The sequence below is a fragment of the Emydura macquarii genome, unplaced genomic scaffold, assembly GCF_026122565.2.
Source record: "Emydura macquarii macquarii isolate MOO-44397 ecotype Brisbane River unplaced genomic scaffold, CSIRO-AGI_Emac_v2 contig_705, whole genome shotgun sequence".
NCBI classification, from domain to species: Eukaryota; Metazoa; Chordata; order Testudines; family Chelidae; genus Emydura; species Emydura macquarii.
In genome coordinates this window covers 11,177,730-11,205,240 of record NW_027130842.1, presented here as the reverse complement: position 1 = coordinate 11,205,240, position 27,511 = coordinate 11,177,730, and the positions used below count along the sequence as shown (strand labels likewise).

General features: G+C 42.0%; 1 protein-coding gene across 1 annotated transcript; it reads right to left on the bottom strand.

Moving 5' to 3' along the window:
• Positions 1 to 81: 81 nt before the first annotated feature.
• IYD (iodotyrosine deiodinase) lies at positions 82 to 25,634 on the bottom strand. The gene is made up of 5 exons (XM_067542399.1): positions 25,398 to 25,634; positions 15,612 to 15,806; positions 13,011 to 13,170; positions 6,324 to 6,480; positions 82 to 2,680 (listed from the first exon to the last, which is right to left on the bottom strand). The coding sequence occupies exons 1-5, from the start codon at positions 25,582 to 25,584 to the stop codon at positions 2,498 to 2,500; spliced, it is 882 nt and encodes a 293-aa protein (XP_067398500.1). The 5' UTR covers positions 25,585 to 25,634; the 3' UTR covers positions 82 to 2,497.
• Between the last annotated feature and the right edge of the window lie 1,877 nt (positions 25,635 to 27,511).

The window sequence follows — 27,511 nt, the reverse complement described above, 5'->3', positions numbered from 1 at the left end:
GAGACATTTCTAGTCTTTGCCCATATTACAGTTATTAGAACCAACAAATGGAAAGCCTTCAATTAATAAGAGTAAAGCAACTGTAGATGGAATGTTTCATTTTATTTAAGGAAGTCCTGCAGGAAAACACAGGAGCAAAATTTCTTAGCTTCCAACTTCATTTGTGTCTTAAAAATGATAGCATACTTGTAGAATGTTGGCAGATCGAAGCAGGCTTGACATAACAGCAGCATTAAACATGATTGACAAGGTTATCTCAGACAGTGGCATCAACACTTGTAATACTACCAAGATGTTTGTATTTGGATTGTATTTTTGGTTTTTTAGATGTGCTTTGCAGGGTCAAAGATTCTCTGCTGGATGGAATCTTTAACAGAGTCATTTCCGTACAATCGATGAACACCATCCACTTTCATTTTCCTTTTGAAGTGTCAATTTGTTAATTTTCAGAGTCAAAGAATGGAAAAAGAGAACAGTTTTTGTTTGACAGTTCATTTTATGTTCTCTCTTTTAACCACCATAAAATACAGGACCTTGCCTACACGCTAGTTTAATTAAACTGGTCCTGTTAAACAAGAGTTAACCCTTATGTGGGCACACTTATTTTAGTTTAAAAGGGACTTTGGATTAGCTTAAATCAACTGGGAACAGGTTTAAGCTAAACTGAAATGTGTTTCCGTATACCAATTTAACTATACTGTTTTTAAGCTACAGCAAAGTCTGGTTTAGACCAAACTCAGAGTGTAGCTTAAAGGAAATCTCCATGAATTACTACATAGGTGGCATTTGACTCCAGTTAAGATTCATCATATTTTTGCTACGAGGGAGGTGCTCTGCTGCAGTTGTCGCGGGGCAGGAGGAATATACTTGCTCATGTGGTCATTGTCATTGTGGTCATTGTGTCCAGGAATTAGATGGTGTTGTAAGGAATTTATTAAAGAGCTTCATCTTAAGACAACATGCTGGCTTCCTAGAGATCCCCTGACCTGTTTACTTAATGCTCCGGTAAAACTTCTACATTGTAAACAGAATGACAAATTAATTTTTTTTTATTATCAGCTAGATTTTGCATGCACATTACTGGAAAAATGTGATGACTCCTCCTATGGAATTGTGGTGTAGTAAAATATGGACTGTCCTTATCATGAAAAGCTTTCACACCAAGTACAGAGAAATGCCAAAAAGAGGATGGGTATTTAGAAATATGCTCATGCATTTTAGCATACTTCATGGAGGAGGGATCCCCAGCTAGCAAGGTAGAATTTTTAGCCGGGTTCTTTGAATATTTACCCGGACCCTGGGGAAGTGACGTATGATGTAGTATGTCAACTTTTTATTGTAATTTTGCCTTAGTAAACTGTTTGACAAGGAGAGTGTCCACACAGAGTTTTTTTGCACGAGTTTAACAAAATCAGTTTAAAATTACAGCTTCCATTAAGCTGGAGCACCTGTGGTTGCAGACAAACCGAGAGTCAGTATTGTGGTTTACTTTATGGGTTATGTCTACACTCAGTTAAAAATATGCGGCTGCACTGGCTGACTCTGGCTCGCAGGGCTCAGGGGCTGTTTAGACACTCTGGAACCCTCCCACCTTGCAGGGTCCTGATGCCTGGGCTCCAGCCTGAACCTGAACATCTACACTGCAATTAAACAGTCCCTTGGCCTAAGCCCCACAAGCCCAAGTCAGCTGGCACGAACCAGCCACGGGTTTTTAATTGCAGCATAGACATAGAGATATATTTGCTTCACTAGGGGCAGCAATGACGGGAGCACTAGCATAGAGAGCGAACCAGCATTTTCATCATCATGTCACCTAACTGCCCAGAGCACATGTAGATGACACATCTTGGTTGCCATGTCTGCTCTAAATCTCCCATAATTGGGGGACATGCACCAGTGGCAGCAAAGGAAGGAAGCTTAGAGAAAAAAATCTAGCTTAGACAAAGCCTCCAAGTATCTCAGTCACGCAGAAATAGTACTAATACATGTGCAAATATTCTCTTCCTCTGCAAAGGATATTGCAGCTAGAAGGCAGGGGATCTTTGACTGGTCTACATCAAGCAATGTACAAACTGCTTAGATCTCTTCTCTCTGCTGCCTTGTTCTGCTGAAACTCCCAAAGTGAAGATAACTGTGCAAGTGACAACCAAAAGATATCAGGATGGGGAGGTACTTTCCAATTCAGGGAAAGAGTCGCACCCTAATGGGGAAAGGAAATTGAAGCGATGAAAACAACTTAAGTGCTATTGTGCATATCCCCTGGAACAATCAGCCAGGCTCATTGATAATAGCAGCTGTCAGGTTCACAGAGCTTGATTGCTTCCTGCTATTAGGTGGTGCAGCCGCTGCAATTACTAGTGTTAAGAAGGCATATGGGTATAAACAGCCAGAGCCACAGGTACATTTAAGAGGACAAAGATGAGCTGAGTATAATAGACAGATGGGCTGTTGCGTTAGAGAGAGCATTTTAGTAGTTTCTTTACTTGGTTGTTCCGTGCTATGTAACCACCATAATGTCATCCAATGGCTTTCGTGTCAAATCAGGCACGGTGGCGTCTTTGCTGGGGTACCCAACAGGGAGCAGCAAGAGTAACTTCTCATTTGTCGGGCGTTGGAGCAGCACCCGGAGGCGAGGGCCACAGTTCAGAGGTGTAGAAGTCACTGTGACCAGACCGACATTCTAGAACAAAAGAGAGACACAGAGAGACAGAGGCAGGCTCCGGTTAAACTGAACGAAATGAAATTCAGGCCTCTGAGTTCGTAGCTGACCTTCCATGCCCATCTTCCCACTGTTCAGCTCAAACATGCTCACAGGCTTCAAATCTCCATCAGACTTTAAAGCTCATCTCTAATTTATTTGTAGCCTTACCAGTAGCAAAGGAGATTTCCTACCCTACTTAAAACAAAAGACCCTGGGCTCCTGGCTCAATTTGGAGTTTGGTTCCCCCCTTCCCACCACCTCTATTCAGAGGCCAGTTCTGGCCCTCACTCCAGCTTCTTCACATGGTTCCAGCAACCTAGAGGGCAGTGAAGGAGTCAAAAGGAGCTGGGAAGGAACTCCTCACTGCGAGAGTAGCATAGGCTAGCATAAGCAGTTCCATACAACCTTTTGCCTGCGGTAGTGCTAAGTATTATGGACTCATGGTGGTGACTCTGTTCTTAAAGAGTATAAAATAATGTTTAGGAGCTGGTCAAGTGACAGTGAGGAGCAGGGCCACAGCCCAGCTGGCAGGAGCATCAGGAGTCATGCTGCATGACGCGTTTGCTAAGGTGGTACCGGAGAAAATCTGGAGCCTGATCAGACCCACTAATTCTGACTGGTCAAGGGAGCATGGTGTGCAGTACAAACCTCTGTGGCTGGGGATGACAGCTGACTAACTAACTGTAGAGACACCCCCTAGAGTAGTTTAGGAGCAAGAGGTCTGTGAGTAGAGGAGAGCACCATGCTATTTGGGGACATAAAATGCTGGTTCTGCCCCTTTCTCCTTTAGCCACATCCTCATTGCACCCACTTTGTACACAGCTACATGGAGGGGGAGTGGAGAATCACATAAGGTATGTCTACACTGCAATGTAAGCCCAGGGTTAGTGAGATTCGAGTCAGCTGACCCATCTTAGAGAACCCAGGGCCTGAGCGTCTACACTGATTCTTAACCCTACATTTAGAATTTTCTAACCTGGGGCTCTGGCGTCCACACTGCGGCACGCAGACCCAAGTCAAACCAATCGTATTCCAGACTCCCTAGCACCCTCCCAAAATGTGGTCGCTCTAGGCCTTTGACTGTGGTGCACTGTGGGAAAATTGCAGTGCTCCCCCTTCATGTTCCAGGAAGTTTGAACAGCCCGCCAACACAGCCTGCTGAGCAACATTGAGGAGACCCATTTTCAAGAAGTTCTCTTGCTTGTGCTTTCACTCCTGTGTCAGGGAACAGGCAGAGCAACATTCCGGTGGTATTTCCTGACCCACTAAAGGCCCATGACAGAGCTTGGGATAGAGGAGGAGGAAGAGTACCCTGGCATGGCAGACTTGCTCTGTCTGACATTGCTCAGTACACACAGTATAGCAGCTGATGCCCCCCACAGTGCTTCTGTTGCAGGGCCATGAGCTCAGACTGGTGGGATCACGTCATCGGGCAGACCTGGGATGACCAAAAGTGAGTCCAGAACTTTCGCATGATGAAAGCTACATTTTCTGGAGCTTCCTGAACAGCTTGCCCTGACCCTCCAATGTAAAGACCTTTGCCACCCTTGCCAGTCCAGAAGTGGGTTGCAATAGCTGTCCGGAAGCTGGCTAGCTCGACTGCTACAGGTCTATTGCCAATCAGTTTGGTGTTGGCAAGCTGACTGTGGGTAAAGTGGTGGCGGAGGTTTCTGAGGCAATCAGGGATGTGCTTTACTCCAAGGTGGTGAGCATAAAAGATATTCCTGAGCTAATACCTGGCTTTGAGAGAATGGGGTTTCCAAACTGCACCCACTGTTTGCCCTCTTCAACGAGCCCATGAATATGTAAACTGCAAAGGGTAACTAATCCATTGTTATGCAGGCCTTGTGGACACATAGGACGATTTATTAATGTTAACATAGGCTGCACAAGCAAAGTTCATGGTGCCAGGGTTTTTTGCCAATCGGGAGTCTTCGTTCAGGGTGCCAGTGAGTTGCCTGAAGTGTGGATCTGGTCCCGGTCTTCCGATACTTGCTCAGTCTGCTCCCTGCCCTAGTCACCAGTCCAGTAAATTGGCAAAGCTGCCAGTTTCTTCGCAGTTTGCTGGTGTGCATGGTCACTCCTGGTACTTTTACTAAAGTCCACAGTGTTGCTGGCCTCACACCAGAGGGTCACCAAAATCTGGCTGTGCTCCCATCACCAGGAAGCAGCGCATTTTGGAGAAGGCCTGTTCTGTTCAGCCTCCATTGCTAACACAGAAGGCTCTCAGATGGTGTGTTTGCAGCTCAGTGGTCAGATGAAAATGGAAGGGTTAACACTGACTCGCCAAGCTGCTGCTGTACATCTAGGGGGATGGCTTCCATTTTCAACTGAGTCAGTTGGAGATTCTTAGGACAGAGGATAAAGGAAGTTGGCCCATAGGATTGTGGGATACTTTTGGCAGACTCTTGGGACCTAAGTCTAGTGGGGCTTCATCTACCCTGCAAAGCAATAGGGCTTAAACCCTGGGTCACAGCTTGACATGGGCTTGGACCTTCCACCCCAGCAGGGTCCTAGGATCCTAGGTCCAAGCCACAGTCTGAGAGATGTGTGTGTAGACAGAACGGGGTTTGGGATCAATCCTAAATCTAAGCCTGGGCTTACATTGCAGTATAGACATACACAGCTGCAGAGGAGCAACATACCAGTGGGACAATTCAGGCTCATGGCCTGCTCCCTCTTCAGATTTCCTGCTGTGAAGATTTTCCTTCAGAACGAAGGAGTCAGAAAAATGTAGACTAAAAGAGAAGAGTCATTTCACTGGTAATACATTGGCCCACTGTTATTGTGCTCCAAAATTATTTAAAAGTTTTAAAAAATGCACTATTTAAACATTTTTGCATATATTAGATAGAAGAAGCAGAATTAAATGTTGAGAGACTAGTCAAACAAACAAGCTGATTGTCCAGTGTATAAAGTTCAGAGCTTTAAACTCTTTAGAAATAAATTCATCTTTAGAAATGACTTGAACAAAACAATTGAAACTGTATTGCCTGTTAAGCAAAACATATGCCTGCTTCCTGCTCATCCCCAACCCTCGAGTGTTGCGTGTTATAACACTGAAAGTGATCTCAAAGCAAGATGTCCTGGGGATTAATGAAAGGACATTGTGTTAGGGTAATGGCATATCATTTTTGGACTGCCATACTTGTAACCTGAGAATCCTAGCATCATTATTAGCGTGGTACAAGACTTATGAGTGCTCAAGTTGGTATCTACTGCAGCTCTATTAATAAGACAGTATTAGACCTGTACGTGCCTGAATTTACTGTCTAAAAGGAGGTGCAGATAACATGAAGCACATTGCTTAAATTAAGCTCTTCTTATTGTTAGCCAGTTTGGATGGAGAAAGATTTACCTTCTCAGATTTGGGCCTATATCTGGCTAGTCCACAATGTCATCTTTCCATGATGATCCATGCTACCAATGGATGAATATTAAGCTTCAAACTTTCACTTGAGTGATTTTCTTTTAAAAAATAGCAAGTTAAACTTTTTCAAACTTCAAAAATAAGATTTGGGTTTCATCCCAGTTTGCGGCAAAGGTTCCGTTCTATTCTTACCAAGCCCAACCCAGCCATATTTTGTACTGATTCCGACTGGATGGCATGCTGTCAGCGTACCTGCAGTGCAGCAAGGAGAATACCACAGGCAATAGAAACACTGATCTCATTGTAGTAATGGGTCTTCTTTCGGCCATTTGGAAGCATCCCGTACACCTGCTTAAAAATGAGGATCAGACAGGGAGCTGTATCCAGGTATTCTTTTATCCAGTTTGTTCTGCAAAAGGGTGATTTTTGAAGACATTTATTGTGCAGTCTCATTGTTTTCACTACCACATATAATATATGTATTGGCTATAAAAGGTTGGTACGGATGTACAACAGGTATAAAAGGTTTTTTTTAACTACGCAAGCTATTGATCTTAAACACGTTTAAATGAAGTTTGTTGGATGTTTTTCTAGAAATTGAAACTAGAACTAGAACCCTCAGCACACTCCATCTATGTATGAGAGAGAGATTTTATTTGCCCAGCTCTTAGTGTGCAGTTGCCTGAGACTATGGTGCAGATACATCCCCTCCTACTTGAGGACTGGCCTCAGAAACACTCCCCTCAGGCACTGGGAACTAAGACCATGGCATGATTTTCAGAATTTTTGGGTGCCTCTAGCTCCCACTGTAGCCAGCAGTACCTACTGGTAGGCCACTGAATTGGGAACTTTTGGCAACATTTTTAAAACTATTTTGTGTAGTACATATCCAGCCAACCTAGACCTGTCCTTGTGTAGGTCATCCCTTTTGGATTTAGTCGCACTGGTTCCAGATATGTTGTTATAGGAATGTATGTGATGACCTAGATTAGAAGGATATCTAAAGAAGCTATTTGTGAAAAGGTACATTTCCTACTCTTTTCATGTATGCTATCTCATCTTATTAAGCAAAAATAGACATATTTTAATTATTTACATGGCACACACATACTTCGGTCTTGCAACAGCATAATTACTATTGTTTTAAATAAATAAGTGGACATGGAGAACAACTGAACCCCATCCTCTTTATAACAGCCCCTAACATACTTGAAGACTTATCAGGTCCCCCATCAGCCTTATTTTCTCAAAGCTAAACATGTTTTTTTTAAAAAAACTTTCCTCATTTTATCTTTCTTGTTGCTGTCTTCTGGGCTCTCTCCAAATTGTCCACATCTGTCTGAAAATGTGGCAGCCAGAATTGGGCACAGCATTCCAGGTGAGGCCTCTCCAGGGCCAAGAAGAGTGGGACAATTACCTCCTGTGTCTGACATACAACACTCCTATTAGTATACCCCAACATTATAAAAAGCATTAGCCTTTTTTGCAATTGCGTCACATTGTTGACTCATATTCAATTTGTGACCCACTACAACCCTTAAATCTTCTTCTGCCTAATCAGTGATTGCCCATTTTATAGTTGCGTGTTTGACTTTTCCTCCCTAAGTACAGTACTTTGTACTTGTGTATATTGAATTTAATTTTACTGATTTCAGACCAGTTCTCTAATTTGTCAAGGACATTTTGAATTCTAATCCTATCCTCCAAAGTGCCTGCAACCCCACCCAGCTTGGTGTCATCTTTAAGCTTTAAGCATACTCTCCATTCCATTATCCAAGTCATTAATGAAAATATTAACTACTGCCAGATCCAAAAGAGATCCCTGCAAGACCTCATTAGATCCTCCTATTGGACAGTTAACCATTGAAAATAGAATTTCAAGCAGTTAATTACCCACCTAATAGTAATTTCCTCTAGACCAAATTTCCCGAGTTTGCATGAGAATGTCATGTGAGATTGTATCATAAGCCTTACAAAAAATAAAGATTATTGTGTCTACAGCTTCCTGACCGCAATCCTCTCAGCCAAAAACCCTGTCAAAGAAGAAAATTAGGTTGGTTGGGTATGATTTGGTTTTGACAAATCCATGTTGGCTATTACTTATTACCTTATTATCCACTAGATGCCTACAAATTGGCCTTCAAATGACCCTCCAAACCTCTCCAAGCTCATCATCAGAAGAAAACTTCCCACAGATCAGGACACATCAACTCAAAATCTCCAGACCTTGCCAGAACAGATGCAAAACCTGCAGACATATCTCCACTGCTACAGTGATCAACACCCTCCATAACACACCTTTCAAGATCCAGGGGTCCTACACATGCCTATCACAACATTAGGTGTACATTATCCAGTGCACTAAGTGCTCCAACAAGTAGTATGTGGCCAAAACCAGACTGTAGCAAAGCGGCGTGGCCTTCCTCCGAGGCCGACACTGAGTGGCCGACGCACGCCACCTGATGAGCAGGCCCGGGTACCTCGCCACTCACAAACTGGAAGCACAGGGGCAGGACAGGAAGTATAAAAGCCAGGCCCTGCAGCTCAGTCAGGGGGAAGCTGCTGGAGAACGAGGGCTCTCCCCCAGGGCTGGGACTTGAGCCTAAGCCTGTGAAAGGGCCACTCAAACTACTTACTGGCTAGAGCCTACAGGGCCTGCTAGAGCTACTGGGCCCTTGCGACTGGGAAGAGTTGCCTGTGGCCAGTGACTGGGAAGAGCTGCCTGCTGCCAACAGTGTGGAGGAGCTGCCTGCAACTTGCCAGAGCAGCCTACCCCCAATGACTTGGAGGAGCTGCCGGATGCTAGCAACCCTGAGGGCCTGCTGGGACTGCCCCTCACAATCTACCCTGAGGAAGTGGACTACAACCTGGACCACAGGCACAGGAATGGAGGAAATAGCCCAGGGATAGCTGACCACAGGCTGGCTGTGTTCAAGCCCCCACAATATCCAGCGTGTTTTGGCTGCAGCCCTGCTGATCCAGTGGCGGGATGTCTCACCACTGTTAGGGACCTGGGCTGGGGGGCAGTGGAATTGGGTAGGCCTGCATCCCCCTTTCCCCTCTCTTGCCACCACACCCCTGGTGTTGTAACCTCACCCTGCTCTGCCTGAGGGCCTGGGCCATAGACTGCTTGTTTTGCCTGCCCCGCCCTGACCTAGGGCCAGGGTTACTGATTCTTTGCCTGCCTGTAGCGAAGTGGTGTAGCCTCCCTCTGAAGCCGACACCCTGCGTCAGCCCCAATCTGTTACACAGACAATCACTATGAATGAACTCATATAGGAAAATGATGAAATGCCAAACACCGTATCACCTGTGGGTGAACATTTTTCACAAAGCAATCATTCTATATCTGACCCATCAGTCCTCATTCACAAAGGAAACCTGCACAACACTTTCAAGGACCAACCTGGGAGCTTAAATTCATAACTTTGCTAGACAATAAAAATCATGGTCTTAATAAGCCATAAATCCAGTGTCACACTAACCCATTAGTATTCTTTTTGTCTTATGACTACTGAGGTGTTAACAGGCCACTTCACCTTGAATGATCCCTTAGATATGTGCTTACTACTTATGCTGAACTATCTGTTCAACCTGGTATTTATCTGTGACACTCTGAGTACTTTTTTCAGACCTGAAGAAGAGCTCTGTGTAATTCAAGAGGGGTAGCCGTGTTAGTCTGTATACAGCAAAAACAACGAGAATTGTGTAGCACTTTAAAGACTAACAATTTTAATTTCTGTAGGCATAAGCTTTCGTGGGCTGAAACCCACTTCATCAGATAGGTGGATAGGTTCCACCCTACAAGAAGGCCAATCCAGGAACCTATCCCTGCAACAAACCCCGTTGCCAGCTCTGCCCACACATCGATTCTAATGACAGCATCACTGGTCCTAACCACATCAGTCACACCATAAGGGGCTCATTCATCTGCACATCTGCTAATGTTATATATGCCATCATGTGCCAGCAATGCCCCTCTGCCATGTACATTGGCCAAACTGGACTGTCACTACGCAAAAGAATAAATGGACACAAATCAGACATAAAAAATAATAACATCCATAAACCAGTCAGAGAACACTTCAATCTCCCAGGACACTCTGTCACTGACTTGAAAGTTGCTATAGTCTTACAAAAAAACTTCAAAAACAGACTTCAAAGAGAAACTGCTGAGCTTGAAATCATCTGCAAACTTGACACAATCAAACTGGGTCTGAATTGGGACTTGGAATGGTTATCTCATTACAAGAAGTAATTGCCTCTGATCACATATTCTCACCTCCTAATCAATGGTTGTGAATAGGCCTCAACTACTCTAACTGAATGGACCTTGCTTTCATCCACCTCCCCCATTGTTGTTACTTCCCTTGGATATGTATATATGTGCCTTGTGATTTCTATTCCTTACATCTGAGGAAGTGGGTTACAGCCCACGAAAGCTTATGCCTACAGAAATTAAATTTGTTAGTCTTTAAAGTGCTACAGAACTCTCGTTGTTTTTGCTGTGTAATTCAAAAGATTGTCTCTCTCACCAACTGAATTTGGTCCAGTAAAAGACATTATCTCACCCACCTCGTCTCTCTAATATAGAATCACAGAATATTAGAGTTGGAAGGGACCTCAGGAGGTCATCTAGTCCAACCCCCTGCTCAAAGCAGGACCAACCTCAGCTAAATCATCCCAGCCAGGGCTTTTCAAGCTGCAGCTTAAAAACCTCTAAAGATGGAGATTCCACCACCTCCCTAGGTAACCCATTCCAGTGCTTCACCACCCTCCTAGTGAAAAACTTTTTCCTAATGTCCAACCTAGACCTCCCCCACTGCAACTTGAGACTGTTGCTCCTTGTTCTGTCATCTGCCACCACTGAGAACAGCCTAGCCCCATCCTTCCTGGAACACCCTTTCAAGTAGTTAAAGGCTGCTATCAAATCCCCCCTCATTCTTCTCTTCTGCAGACTAAACAAGCCTAGTTCTCTCAGCCTCTCCCCATAAGTCTTGTGTTCCAGCCCTCTAATCATTTTTGTTGCCCTCCGCTGGACTCTCTCTAACTTCTCCACATCCTTGTTGTAGTGGGGGGCCCAAAACTGGACACAATACTCCAAATGCGGCCTCACCAATGCCGAATAGAGGGGAATAATCACTTCCCACAATCTGCTGGCAATGCTCCTCCTAATGCAGCCCAATATGCTATTAGCCTTATTGGCAACCAGGGCACACTGCTGACTCATATCCAGCTTCTTATCAACTGTTACCCCCAGGTCCTCTTCTGCAGAACTGCTGCCTAGCTCGTCGGTCCCCAGTCTGTAGTTGTGCATGGGATTCTTCCATCCTAAGTGCAGGACTCTGCACTTGTCCTTGTTGAACCTCATCAGATTTCTTTTGGCTCAATCCTGGGACCAACACAGCTACAACAACACTACATACAAACGGATAGTTTAATAATTTGTTCCAGTATCTTTCCAGGTATCAAAGTTAGCCTGTTTGGTTTATAATTCCCTGTGTCCTCTTTGTTCCCCCTTTAAAAGATAAGTACTATATTTGCCTTGCCCTAGTACTGTGGGCCCTCACTTGTCCTCCATCAGTTCTCAAAGATAATCATTAATGGTTCAGAGATTGCATCAGTTAGTTTCCTAAGTACCCAACAATGAATTTCATCAGACCTCTGCTGACTTGCATACATTGAATTCTTTAACCTGTTCTTTCGCAAGTTTGGCTTGTGTTCCTTTCCCCTTGATGTTAATAATAATTGTGTTAAGCATCTGGTCATAATTAACCTTTAGTGAAGACAGAAGCAAAATAGGCATTAAACACCTCAGCCTTCTTGAAAGCATGTTATTGTTACTCCTTCCCCACTAAGTAGTGGACCTATACTTTTTTTCATATTTCTCTTGCTCTTAATGTTTTTATAAAACCTTTTCTTGACTTTTATGGCCCTTGCTAGGTGTAACTCAATTTGTGCCTTAGTCTTTCTGATTTTCTCACTATATGCTGTGCTACTCTTTTGTACTCCTTCTTAACAATTTGTCCATGTTTCCACTTTCCATAGGATTCCTTTTTGATTTTCAGGAAGTTAGAGTTCCTGATGGAGCCATATTGGCCTCTTACCATTCTTCCTATCTGTCCTTTGCATTAGGATAATTTGTTGTTGTGCCTTTAATATTGCCTTTTTTAGAAACTGCCAGCTCTCCTGACTTTTTCCCTTATATTTTTTTCTCTCGTGGGACTTTGCCTACCAGTTCTCACATGTTTTGTGCCACGTCTTAGCTGACTTGCACACAGCTGATGTCTGGCACTACTCCAGCCAGAATTCAGATGTAAATGGTGGCACGTCTCCCTGAGTAATTTGTGCTGGGAATCTCTGCATCCCTGCTGTGGAAAGAGAGCGGAGCCATGGAAGCCTCTCCATCCTCTTGCCTGGAGTAACATCCATGATCTCCTCCTTTCCCTTCTCCCTGCCCAAAGGGGAAGGATTTATTTAGTGATAAGTTTTGTAGCCTCTTCCCTAGCCTGAAACCACTTTCCCTACAGGAGGTGCCCTGCAAACTGGTGAATGTTTAAAAGTACTTCTGATCAAAAAGTCTAAAACACAGGATATTACATTGAGAGGAATAATTTTCTTTTCCTTGAAGTAAGAGAAAAACAAGCAGTGCTAGTGTGAATAAAATTCCCTAAATGGTCTTTTCTTTTATCTTTCTCACTTGCCAAGTTAGATTGATTTTATGTACCTTGCCCAAGATTTTTAAAACTGACTAATGATTTTGGATGCCTCAACATTCAGGTGTTCAACTTGAGACCCTTAATAGACACCCAGTTTTCTCAAGGTGGGTGCTCATCTCTTTATAAAAATCAGGTTCCTTCAAGATGTCTCAAGTCAGGTATTCAAAACTCCCTAGTCCCTTTTGAAAATCTTGGTCTATTATTTGCCTTGATTTTCTACCTCAGTCTCTTCAGGTCATTAACCCATCGGTCTCCCATTCTTTTCTTGTAGTTTATTTCCTCCTCCTCTTCGATGATCTCCCGAATCTTGTGTTTTACTTCTGGATCCTGCACTACCACAAACGTCCAAGGTTCAGTGTGTGCCCCACTTGGAGAAGTTCCTTTATGCAAATAAAGTCAAATATCAAAAATCAATCAACAAAATGCTGGGGGGGGGGGGAACGAAGAGTCGGATCATCTTTCTGCATGATACAGGACTGAATCTCAGAGCAATGAGAAAGCAAGCTGACTAAATGGGAAAGAACGAATTCATACCCATTGGTGTTGGTGGTCTCATTTCATTCTTTTTGTGGAGGAAAGTGAAGTTCCTGTTATAGGGCATGCCTGTGCTGTAGTGCCCCCTGCAGCGTCCGTGTGGTGCTGCCCTTATTCCCTGCCTCACTCTCCCTCCTCAGACAAACCAATAACTCCACTCAGGCACTCCTGATGCTTGTCTTAATTATATACTCCCTGGGTTGTTTATTACAAAACCTCCTATAGAAGTGTCCATAACAAGTCCCAAAATAAAGAAAAGGTGGCTTTCAGAGTTTCTCTGAAGCCTGCCCCCTACACCCAGTCCCCTCAGGGTTACTCTCTGTCTTTATTTCTCTCCTTAGGACTGAAGTCCCAGCCCTCTTCCTGGAGCTGGGTAATTCAAGCAGTAATACCTCAGATGGCTCCACTTAATCCTCAGACACAGAGGGCTTGAGCATCTTCTGATGGTGTCTGTTTCCTACTAACTGAGGGACCCTGTAGAAGCCATCTTATTCCCTTCAGTATCTGCAGGCACCTGACCTGCTATGAGGAAGGAGGCTGTATTTATACTTGTTCCCTTTTCCCAGCTCATCCCCAATTGGTTGGGAGAGAGGGGAGCCTTGCCCCACCCTCTCTGCAAGGTTCCTGGTCCCACGCCCTTAAAGAACAAGGTTTCCTCCTAAACTTTTCTTACTCCCAGAATCACTTCTTCTCGCTCAGTATCTCCCAGTTCCTTGTATCTATAATTGGACCTTTCAAATCTTAAAGAGCCATGCTGGGTGATGGGATGGACTGACCAGCAGGCAGTGCTGCCCTCAAGAGGCAGACTACTTGGTCACAGTTCCGTTCAGAGGTGCTAAATCCCCTGGTTAGGTCCTATCTCATGTCTGTTCTGATGACAGTCTTTAAATGAGATGTGAGAATTTAGACATTTTTTAATTTAATAGATGTAAGGTGTCTGTCACCAGGCATCTAAGTGCCATACAGTAATAATGTAATACATTAAAATCAAAATAAAGCATCAACCAGCCCGAATATATAGCCAACTCAAAGCAAAGGCTTTGGCTTCAGGGCAAAGCTGATGGCCTTCAGGTAAGCCATCCTAGTAGCCAAAAGGAATGAGTTTCCAATGTATACAAAGAGGAGGAATATTGTGATGCTAACATCTGCCAAAGAGCATTCAGGTTTGATTTGACAGACCAAAGGCAGCTGATGTATGCAGGGGTGTATTAAACCTGAACTTGTTCACTCAGTCCTAATTGCCATTCACTAATACAGTGGAAAGAGTATTTAACTGTCTGAAAAGGAATAAAATCAAAGCTATAGAATATACATATTTTACAAGACTTAAATGCCTATAAGAAGTAAAGTAGGTGTAAAAGAACCTGATTATATCTTCATATTGACTGACTGGACTGTACATTTAACAATTTGTAGGTCTTAGAAACAAATGATCACTTGCTAACTAAAGCACTGCTTAAGTTTTGAGATGCCCCATGAATAAACTATTTAAAGATACCGCTCTGTCACTCAAATTAAATGTGGCTTATCAATGACTTTAAGGAGAAACAAAGTCAGACAAGAACTAATGGTGCTTATGTTTTTCCCTTTTTCAACTCCTCAAAGCTTTCAGAGCACTTCCTCTACACTGTAGGCTTGTTCATTTTGTTGCATGTGCCAAAACATGTTCAGTTTTTTAATGATTGCCAGCTAACTGGAATACATCATTATCTTCTCACATGCAGGTACGGTAACAAAACTGCTCACAGGTTTTTAAACCCGGGAAACAATCTACTGCAAATAGGGGCTGGGATCTCTGTATTAGTAATCCTGCTAGAGGCTGCTGAAACCTACTCTAATGCTGCTTACAATTTTGGGCTTTACTAATGGCAGCCAGATTGTAGGACAAGATAAATAATGGGGGTCAAATTCATCCCTGACCGAAGTCAATGAGATTACAGCAGAGTTGAGTCTGGTCCTGCCATAAGAGACTGACACACAGAAGTTCAAGCAAAGAACTAAAATTTATTTCCCAAACACAGTCACATGGCCCTGGTCAGGATTCCAAAGGTTACCATAGTAATTACATTGCAGGGGTCAGTATCTACAGACTCAGTGGCAGTTCAAGTGTTTCTGAACACTCCTTCAGTGCCCATTCAATAGACCTGCACTTAAAGCTAGGACCCTGGATGGCATCTGCTAAGTTTTAATTTCCTGTCTTTCCTTATCACTCTTATCTTATGCATTTGAGCAGCAGGAGTCCAATGCTTCTGTCATACCCAAGAGAGTTATTCATTCAGTACCATACCTGCTGCTTTGATGACATTATTAATGACCTCCCCGGGGACTGGCTCATCACTTATGAACCTGACAGACCGTCTCTTATTGAGAAGCTCATAAAATTCCTTTGACCTTTTAATCATTTCATCCTCGGAGTAACGCTCAGCAGAGAAGGGGACGTGTGCAATGTTTTCATCTAATCCTTGCCAGTCGCTATCAGCCTCTGTAAAGAAGAAGCAGAATGCATGCAGTGGTAGTAAGGATTTTCTTCTTTCTGAAGGAAGCCATAAATATATTTGACATTAATCACTATAATGTTTTAACCTAAATTTGCACCTGTGCACCATTGGAAAGCCAGAATTCCTAGCTTCCAGATGATAGAGAACATTAATCTCCAGCTCTAGTTGTCAATTCCACTGAATAAAGAGGCTGTTTAAAACAAATGACCAGGAGCATCCTAGGTTTTAATCATTCTCTAGTCAACTGGCTCCTTGTGTGACCCATCAACACCCTGTTGTGCTTCAATCCATCCATCCAGAAAACTGGGTTAAAAAATAAGACCTTGCTGTGAAAGAGATGCTATGTTTCAGCTAAAATTCAGCTAAATAAACAAAACAAAAATGTGAATGCTACATGTGTTTTTCCCCAGAGCCTACTACATTCAAATTAACAAAGTCAAACAAAAGGCTAATTATAAACAAGTGAAATTTCCTTTTGGGGATGAATGCCATCCTCTCTCCATGGTCACGTCTCATACTAAAGGTGCTATAATGCAGAGCTCAGTTCAAATGTGACTTTGTGGTTAAGGTCAATGGTTTCACAATGTTTTGTCTGTGTGACAGCATTAGGAGAGGGGAAGAAGGGCATCTACACTTGTGACAAAACCATATTAAACTCGTGATAAAACGTTGCTTTAAAATACTTCCTGCTAACACACATAAACACACAGCTAGTCTGATTCTCTACTCACATTTGTTCACACAGACATAATTTACACTTGTAAAAGGGAAAGGAGGATCAGGCCCAGTTTGTCATGACTAGTTCACCTCAGCCAATCAATTTTAGCCTCATCCTGGTCCAAATCATCCAAGCATACTGTGCTTAAAGAGCGTTAATAACAATTCCACTAACTTAGTCTCTCCTTAGAGCAGATGGACCCAGAAAGTAGAAAGTGTGACTATTTTTTTTTAAATTGAATTTTTAACAAACAATGTTTTTTTTTCTAAGCAGAACAAAACACAGAAAACAAGACAAAGTAGTAATTTTCTCACCATGTTTTTGTGTCTTCATGACTTCTGCTTATGTATTGCCAGCCTCTACCTCTTTCCCCTTGTTAAAACTTAAAAATCACTCCTACATTTCACTGAAATTTTGCCTTTTATTTTCTACGCTATGTTATTTTTCATAAATTGAGATTTCTGTTGGCTCTGAGGTCCCATTCCTCCCCTTATTCATTCCTCAAGCATCTAAGAGTTCTTAGTTTTCTTTCTTTTTTTTTTCCAACTATTACATTTAGTGAAACCCATTTAGCTTTTACATATTGGACATTCAATAATAAGTCATCTGCCAAGATAGACAGTTGAAAAAACTGGAATATTTTCTTTTATGATATTATTAATTGTCTTTTGGCTGTTATTCCAAAATAAAGGGGATACTACATAATCCCAAGAGGGTGGCTGTATGATCTTTAAGAGTGTCAAATAGAAATTCTCTCTTAATTTTAGTCTCTGATGTTGTTTTGGGGGACCCATACAATGTATTTGCTCATTCTATAAACAGGTCAAAAAATGTTTCCAAGAATGGCTTAGCATGTAGGAGGAGTTACAGCCTGTCCAATTTCATACTTAGAATCCAAACAAAGAGATTCTGGACTTTAGACCATATGCATTTCATTGTACATAGAAAGAAATCACTGGAATATTTGTCCCTTGTAACATTTCATTTTTGTTTATCATGCTCATACATTGTTTGCAAGGAGCTGGCACAAGGCCACAAGAAGTAATAGGTTGTAGCATTTTTGCTGAAACATTATTGATCTCCAACATGAAGAAGAAAACCTGTATGCCAAGGAGAATGCACATCCTTCCAAGGTAGCTATTATGCATTTTATGCAAACTATGTTATATGTGGAGCTAAAAGCAACCCCAATATTTAGATTGCCTAACACTTTCTATTTTAAAAGATCCTGATGACTTTTGCTTCAAAAGTTTTTGCATCTTCATTGTTTGCAGCATGTCTTTAATATTCAGAAAGCGAAAAAACTTCAAGTTACAGTGATGCCTCTTTTTTGTCCCATGAAATTCCCTTCAGCTTTTGCGGAGTTACAAGCTATTAAAAATGGCTATTTTCTTTCTCTCACTCTTCAGTCCTCAGAAAAAATGTTGGCAGCATGCCAAAACACTAACTACTACAAACATTCTAAAGCTGGCCTGATGTGACCACCAAAGTAGAGCAGGAGCTCCACACACTGTGCTGTAAACACCTGGGAGAGAAGAAAACGAGAAGGGCCGGGCTCCCTTTCCTGCCTGGACCTGGCATACAAGAAATTGGGTTTCCATGACACTATTATGGAACCATCTTCTGATAACTCAGAGCCCCAAACCATTCCATAAAAAGCTCACAGAAACATTATGTAATCAGGCCACCGAGACATAGAATGACACAAGTTAAGGACGCCACTGTGAAGCAGATTTCAGCACACTGCTGCTTCTAACTGATCAGTGTCCTTTGCTGTCTGCATATCTTATCAACTGCACATTCACACATCTTTATCAGACCCTTGGTTCTCCTGAAAAAGGAATCAGTTACCCTAATCAGAGCACAGAGTCCCAAAACTAACCATTTACACGTGAAGTCGTGAAGTCCATGGGAGTTGTGCTCGTAGCTGAAGACAGAATTTGGCCCACAATACGTTTTTGGTTTCAAGCCCTGTTCTAGATGCATGTCAGTGTGGTGTATTTGTGTAACACAGCAGTCTGTATTGATTCCTACTACCACACCTAAAGCAACATAGATACACTGACATTCCGTAACAATCATTCCTATCAGTTTGCCTGTAGTGAGTTTGGAAACTGAAAGGTGTTTGGAGAAAATATCCTGATCTATCCAAAAGAAGAGGACTCTAGAAGACAGTAGCCCCCCATTCACTCTCATTATTTGCCTCCTTACAATGGGGATTAGTTAGCACTTAAAATTAAAGAAACCCCAGTCATGAAATGTACTGCACTTTCTATTAGGCCAATTGTTGGAGCAGATCCACTGGTCTGACCTTGACTCTTAAGCAGATCAGTGAACAGAATGCCCTGCTTTGTCAGCACTCTTTGTAAAGCTATTGCAAAACCTGTACAAAAATTATTAGAGGGATCACTATCCTAATGTGTAAGCTATTACAAGGCATAAATACAGCCATTAATAAAAGAGGTATGCCAAATGGTGCAGAATAAATATGAACAGTTTGTATTCTTCATATGCTGAAGTTTGTTTATTGTGTAATTCACAATAGCCAATATTATAATATTAACAGGTCATGTACTGAGATGAACAGAAGACCTCTGAATATTGCCAACCTCATGGGAGCAGAAACAGCATTTGAGAGGTGGAGAGATTCCTTTTAGAGGTCTTATGAATTACACTGTATACATGCATCACACTTTCAGAAGAAATGGTGTATACATTTAACAAGAGTATATTGCCAAGCTTCACTAAAATAGGATCTCTTCTGCATAACTGTAGCACACCCCTGCTAATGAACTCAGTGTATGATCCTTAAGGCAACAAGGGTAAGAACGTCTCCCCCTGTTTTGAATGATCCTTATCTGTTGCTGTAAATTGGCTTTATGTGCATCTTTACGAAGCAATTTCATTGCTTGCTTTCCGTTATCACAAATCTCCACTGATCTTAACATCTGCTCCAGAAAGACACTTGCATTTCTTCCTGACTTGCGTCTCCATGAAATATGGCAAGAGTTAACTGAGAAGGATTATGAAGAGACAAAGTGGGTGTGGTAATACCTTTTATTAGATCAACTTCTGTTGGTGAGAGAGAGAAACTTTCGAGCTTACACAGAGCTCTTCTATAGGCCTGAAAAAGATATTACGTCACCCACCCTGTCTCTCTAATATCTTGGGATCAACACTGCATACACAGATAATGAAGACATTTCAGAGGTGAACTGTACATTAAGATCTCGGACTTCTAACAGTTAATGGTGGATCCGTTAGTCTGAACTTGACCCAGCAACAGTCTAGATCTAGGTAAAATAACTGTATAAATCTCAGTCAGTGGGAGGCAAAACATTCTGGCCCAAATTTTTAAAGGTTATTCAGGTTTAGTAATGCCTAACATATTTAGGAGCCTAAATCTCATTTTCAAAAAGAATTTAGATACTTAGGAGCCTACATCTCATTGATTGGCAATTAGATTTAGGCTCCTAAGTGCCTAAATTCCTTTTGAAAATGAGATTTAGTGTCCTCAGTCGGTTAAGAGTTGCAACACTGAGTGCAGCAATGCCTAAATACCGTCATTAATATGGGCCTTTGTTACTGTGTACTGCAGCTATGAAATGTATTGTTTACTGCTGTAAGAGTTGCTCAATCTCTCTCATAGTTCAAGACAAGGCTAAAGAAAAATGTTTTCCATAGCTTTCTACAATACTGAAGTGCTTAGAGTCTTATTTTGGTAACTGTACAGAGCCTTGGTACATGGTTGTGAAGGATGCAAATAGCTATTGTAGATCTAGAGAAGAAGAAAATTTCACATGCTGGACCACATAAATGAGGAAATTTCTAGGGGGAACAAATATAAAAGAGTAAACAGATCTGCTGTGTTGGCAGTCATGACAATAAATGAATGTACTGTATGCATTCCACTTAGCAAACGATTGGTATTCAGACTTCTCCATGCAATGTTCTCCTCTTTAACTCAAGAAAGAACAACAACAAAAAACTCTGTAGCATCTAACCTTTTCCCACTCTGCAATTGAATTCCATTAAGCAGCTCTGGTAAGTCCATCCAAGCAGTAAAACTAACTGCACCTAATGGGTTAGTGCTCAAAGGTATGTCATTTTCAAAGATTGCACCCTGCACCACTTTTAGGCTCGCTGGATGGATGGCCAAGCAAGTGCTAGTGTTAGCCTAATGGATATAAAGAATGTAATTTGATTGTTGTGCTGATTTAGTAAAAGCATACCTATGTGCTGTTTGCTTTATGTCCAGGCAATTTACCCACCATTTGTTTAAGTGAGAGACATGGTCAATACAGACCGAGCTTGAACTGTATTGAACTGTATGGCCCCATATCTCTTTTACTTCCTGGTTCACAGAAGACCTTGTCTTCTCTTTCTGCCTTGCTGTGTGCTAGATACCAGCTGTCACTTGTCCATCAAACTAGCACCATATTATTTTTGTTTCTTCCTTTTGCAACAAGTGTTGCCTCTTGCTCATAACTCAGTAAAGCAGCTTCAGTGGGGTTGTGTGGCTTCCTCCAAGAACCAGTAAGAAAAATGAAACAGTTCTTGTCTACACAAAAACGCTCAGGAAAGTTAATCTGAATTAACTAATGTGTGATTTTAAAATGGATTAGTTAAACTACATTAAACCTCTATTAAACCTCACACTCATTCAAAATTAAAATAGCCTTAATTCGGTTTAGTTTAATCCCTTAGACAATAAATGAGCAATAGCTGCAATTAGGACAAATCTTAACCATATTTTTTCAGACAAAGTGGGGACAGTGATTCCAGATGACCTCTTACTGAAAAATTGTGACATCTTACTGAAATTTTCTATACCTGTGTTGGTGTTTGCACCAAAATTCATTCCCATCTGATGGCTGTTGGTTGGTCTGTGGGAACTGGATAGGTGGTCTCACATCAGTGGCTATCAAGCTGGGGTCCACATCACAAAAAAACCAGACATAGCTCTTGGACAGTTGAGGGTTTGTAGCAAATGAATCCAAAATATTCCATCCAGTTAAATAATAATAAAATAAACTACACCTGTGTTCTACCTCACGGTGGCCTTGTCTTCACTAGGAAAATTAAGACCTGTAATTCACAACCAGTACAATGGTAGACAGGGCCCATTCGGGGGGTGGGGGAAGTGGGTATCACTTAAGCCCTGTTTCAATGAAGCCTCCTACATTGCTACCATTGGTGGAGAATTGCTAGTTCGTTTGTCTAGTGCAGTTTTTAGACCAAGCTGCTTCTGAAATATGGCTGTGCAAGAAACATAATTAATTTTTTCCCAAACAGAAAGACATTTTTTTCTTTTCCAAGTCCCTTATCTTAGACTTGGTCTCTGCTTCGAAGTTTTACCAGCATAACTATTTCGGCTAGAGGTGCGATTTTTTTTTTTTTTATTTAAACAGAAATAGTTCGAGGCCAGGTCTACGTTACAAAGTTTTGTTGGCATAGCTATGTCAGTCTGAGGTTTGAATAACCCACACCCCATAGCCAACAGAGCTAACCAGAACAATCCCCATTGTAGATGCACCTATGTCGATGGAAGAGAGTTTCTGACAGTTTAGCTAGCATCATTTGGGGAGGTGGTGTTATTATGCTGACAGAACTCCTGTCGGCATAAGCTGCACTGAGTGCGCTCTGCCAGTATAGCTGTACCGGCGAAGCTACACCGGCAAAGCATTTCTAGTGTAGACAGGGCCCTAGTGTAAATGCAGCTATACAGTTATAAGGCACTTCTATACCATTACAGCTGCATCCACACTCGGAGGGTCGTACTGCTCTGACTATATCAATTTCTAGGCTATGGCTACATTAGAGAGTTTACAGCGGTGCAGCTGTAGGCTTTGCCTACACTAGCACTTTTGTTGGTAAAACTTTTGTTGGTTGAGGTGTGAAAAAAACCCACAACCCCCTGACCAACATAAGTTTCACCGACAAAAGCATTGGTGTGGGCATTCTCCTACTGACATAGCTATCACTGCTTGTTGGGGGTGGTTTAATTATGTCAGAGGGAGAAAGTTCTCCCATGGCAGAGAGCAGCGCTGTAAGGTCTGTAGTGTGCAGCTGCTCTAAGCAGATGGGAGAGCGCTCTACCGTCTGTTTAACTACTCCAGGCCATGAGTGGCAGTAGCGATGTCGACAAGAGCGCGTCTCCTGCTGACCCAGCATTGTCCACACCAGTGCTTATGTCAGTGTAACTTATGTCGCTCAGGGGTGATTTATTCACCCACAGGGTGACAATGTTATGCCAACATAAGCTGTAGTGTAGACATAGCCCTAATGTTAACAACACCTTAAAACTACCTGGTTCGAGTCAACTGAAACTTTCCACAAAACGACGTCTCCTCTAACTACAGGTCAAACATGAGACATTTCAGGTAGAAATGAGCCTTCCTAAGAAAGTGAGTGAAGCTGTTTAAATAAAGTATAGCTTATAATGGAAACTTAATAATCCAGGACTCTGTTCCCGCACCCACTGAAGTCAATGGAAGTTTTTTTACAGACTTCAAAGGGAGTAAGATCTGGCCTTTAATTATGGCATTACTAGTTCAATAAATCACTACCAGGAGGGCCTTCTTCCGATTTCAGTTGTATAAATCATAGGGGTTTCCTTTGTGAAGCAGAGCAGAATTTGCTTAGAGCGCATTGCAGCTTTGCTCTTATAACTTCTCTGGAGATAAAAAAGTGCTTGCCTTGCAGAGACATTGGACTTTAAACCACACAGCACATGGAGGAGGGATTATTGCTGCTTGTTCAAAAGTGAAAAAAAAAATCCTACTGTGCTGGGGGGATGTTTATTGTGTTATAGTTACAGTAAATGGAGGAGGGTTGTCTAAAAAATCTCCCTTTTTGTAACATGACAAAAATATCTGTTTGAGTATGAAAACTGATTTTAATTTGACTGTGAATATTCTGAACAACATTTTAATTTGGCCCATTTTAAATTACTGGAATTTTTTTTTAAAAGAAAAAATATAAAACATTTGAAATCTGACACTTTGGCATGAAGGCCTCTCTTTAAGGACTATTTTTTTGCTTGTTTAGAAAATGCACCTTTTAAACTGATGGAGACATCCATAATCAAAAATGCCACACTGAGAATTCACAGCTCATCACTTTAATTAGCCATGGGGATTTTAATTTGCCACAGTTTAATTAGGAAATTCAAGCATAAAGTGATAAAAAGGGAGAGGACTTTGTTAATTTTGTAGGGATTAGTTTTTCATTGTGTAAGGAGGATATGGTAGTTGAAGTGACTATTGTAAAAAGTTATAGATAATTTAGGAAAGAATAACTACAATTTAATTAGGTTCCATTGTTGAGATTTTGGATATACATACTAGTAAATTAAACTTGAAAAGGCTTGTGAATAGATAGGTAATGTTCATTAGCAACAGACAGAGAAGCAGAAAACTGGTTGAAGTTTGAAGAGTTGGAGACATGGTCTTTGGGAAAGCATGTATCGTTATGGGATAAAAACCTAAACATAAAGCTTTAAAACCAGAGTGGCTGAAACAAGTTGTTTGCATTAAATGAGAGTTTTTAAAAGAGCTCTAAAATTTAAAGGGAGAAAAAATCTACAGCATTAGTTTAAGAAGAAACAGAGAAAACATATAAAGTGTATCCAAAGAGCAAAAAGAAGAAACTCTATATTTTGTGCACCTACACACTTAAGTACCAGCTCTGCCTCAGAATCTACTAGGATAGATCAGTGACCTCAAACAGGTATGGAGGCCTTAGCTAGTGGTTCCCAGCGCAAACTCTATTGCATTGTGGGCTCAGATTAGCTGCCTACCTATTTCTTGAAAAATCTGGCCCAATCATATTTTATTATTAGAGGCCCCATTGATATCAGCGAAAACTGTGTGTGCACTAGGACTGCAGGATTGAGCCACTGATTATAATTAAAGGAAAATTTCATATGTATCTTATTTTAAACTTATGTTTTCATAAACAACTGATAGAAAGGAACAGGTCGGTCTAACAAACACTTTGCATCAATGATGAAAGTGATGAGCACAAGGATATAATGTATGTATAGATACAGTCCAGAGTTCATTTATTCATATATGTCCCAAAAGCTATATGTAGAGGGAACCCCTTTATGTTCATAGCCCACTCTCTTTCCACACACCCCATGTAGGGGCTCTCCATTGGTCTCAGGATCCAGATGGGCAGAGGGGGGCAGGCAGTAGGACCTAGGAAATGAACATTATTTCCCCCCTCGTCACACTGACCTGCAAAGTTCAGACTGGAAACGGCAGGTTCAGAAGCTGCATTACAACCCTACAGATTCCTTCCACAGTGGGGAATCCCTCTTGGGGTAGATTATGGGCCACCCCTTAACTACAGAATCCCTGGACGCTGTGGAGGGCAGGAGAGGGGTCACCAGTGACTCAGACGAGGCACCCACAGCCAGTGTGAGGACCCAAAGGGATCCAGAGGCTTGTGAACTAGCCCATTACCCTGTTCCACAGGGGTCAAGACCCATGCTCAATAGAAGGAATGGGAAGAAAACTCCACAAGTGGAATTCATGGCAATTTCCTCTTCTTTAGCCCCCATCTCACAATTTTTCCTGCAGGAGCAGGCACTCTGACCCACAATTAATTACTTTATTTAAAGCTAATCATGTTGCCCAATACTTACTACTTTGGCTGGGTCTGACTTATTCCACCAGAGGTAGAATTTATGATCTCTGTACTACTGAAAGAATGACAGTGCACTGTAGCTACAAAGCTGTGTGCACAGACTAACTCAGTCTCATTAGTCCAGAGGATCACGTCTCCCTTCTTCATACCAACACATGAAAATTAGACACAAAACTGCTAAGTAGGGTTCTGTTTTCCTTACCTTCTTCCTCTACATGAAGGTCAGTGTGGTCTTTTAGATCTTCATCAACCCATGGGCGAGATTTGGACTCATTTTTAGTCTCCCTCTTCTGTTCCTTATTGCTTTTCCTGTTGCTTTTCAGTATTAACCCAATCAAAATACATACAATTGCTATAAAGACTGGGGTGAGGGAAGGAAAGAGTGCCATGAGCTGGAGTTTAGTTTAGAAGGGCACACCCTTCCTTCCACTGACCCGTTCTTTTCCAAAAAGAAAGAAAAGGGGGGTTGGTTGGAGGGTGATAAGCAAAAAGGGGTGGAACAAAACGTGGAATGAGAAAGAGTAAAGTTCATCACTCTTGTTCTGTTATTTTCCCAGAGGCAAACATTCAGTATGGCTGTAGCATACCTCATGTGCTGGCATCCTTTTAAAAATCTGACACAATTGGGTAGTTTTCAAAATGCTGGAGCTCTCTCCCTGGGGTCTTAGCAATGTCTTTGTAGGGTCTGCATCATAGTTAGGGAATGGTGGAAGTCCTGGCGCTGCCACAATCACTCCTTCATTTTTGTTTTCTGTTGCTTTTCTTCTGTTTTTGTGCAGGTGCATAGACAAATTTATTTATTCATCCATGTATTTATTTGGGAGGTAGCATTAAAAAATAATAGCAGCTGAATAGCACTTTAATGGAGTCGTTTTATACCATGACTAAATTTGTCCACGTGTAATAAAGTGAGGTAAATGAGCTTCTGTTCCAAATATAGCTTTTTCATTATTTATAAATGCAATCCCTACATTGGTGGGGGTGAGGGGGGCAGCTATATCCCCCTCTGTCCCACTCCTGCCCCTCATACGGACCCAGTTGTCTACACTTATGTTATGGTCTTGTCTCCTGTTTGTTTTATTTCAGCATTGCCAACCCCAAGCATTTACAAATTATGAGCCAGTCCCCCTTCTCCCCTCCCCCAAATCATGAGGTTTAAAAAAAAATCTGGAGGGTTTTTTTTTTTATTGCTTTCTCAGCCTTTAGTTTTCAGAGTTTCAAGCTTTTCTCTGCAGCCCTGTGGGCCAGAAGCTTACTTTTTTTCTTCTTCATAGATTCAGAAGCCAGAAGGGACCATTGAGATCATCTAGTCTGACCTACTGTGTAACACAAGCCTTAGAGCTTCCCCCAAATAATTCCTAGAACAAATCTTTTAGGAAAACATCCAATCTTGATTTAAAAATTGCCATTGATGGGGAAATCCAACATGACCCTTAATAAATTGTTCCAATGGTTAATTACTCCCAATGTTAAAAATTTACACCTTATTTCCAATCTGATTTGTCTAGCTGCAACTTCCTGCCATTGGATCGTATTATACCGTTCTCCACTACAGTGAAGAGCCTATTATCGAATATTTGTTATCCTTCTAGTTATTTATGTAGCGCAGAGGTTCTCAAACTGTGGTCCACGGACCACTGCTCCATTCAGGCAGTCTGCAGAAAGGTTGCAGAGCAATTGAGAATATCTGTATTTGGCCATGAACTTGATTTATTTTTTCTGATGACGGAGATCACGGCCGTTTTGACGATGATGCCGCTGCTAAAGAAATTTTTTTTTAAATTTTTATTCACATTTAATCCAGCAGCGAAACATGTGTTTCTTTAAATTGGTACCCTACTACACTACATACATAGTTTTGATTTGCTGCATTTTTCAGCTGTGTGCGCGTGGTTTTCATTGGATGCAATTCAGCTAACCTGCCTAAATTGTATTTATTGGTCATAATTGTCACGTGGAAAGTATGACTGTACCAGAATCCAGTGCTTTTTCAAAAAATTTAACAGTTGTCAGTCCAGTAAATAGAATAGTAGTCAACACCCAGGAATAGATTTGTGGTTGAAAACAGGTGTGGCGAGGGCGACTAGTTCAGCCCTCTCGTGGGTACTGTGCCCTCTTCGGCTGCGACTATGACATGCCTGGGTGGGAGCAGGTGGGGGCCCCGACCCAGGGACCCTGTGTGGAGTAGTCTTCAAACTGCCCAGTCCATGACTTACTCCCTTCCCTGTGTCACCTGTCTTTGGCCCCACTGCTCGCAGTCTGCTCCCTGGAACTGGGTGGGGAGGGGTTCTCCCTCAGGCCTGTGCCTTGGATCCC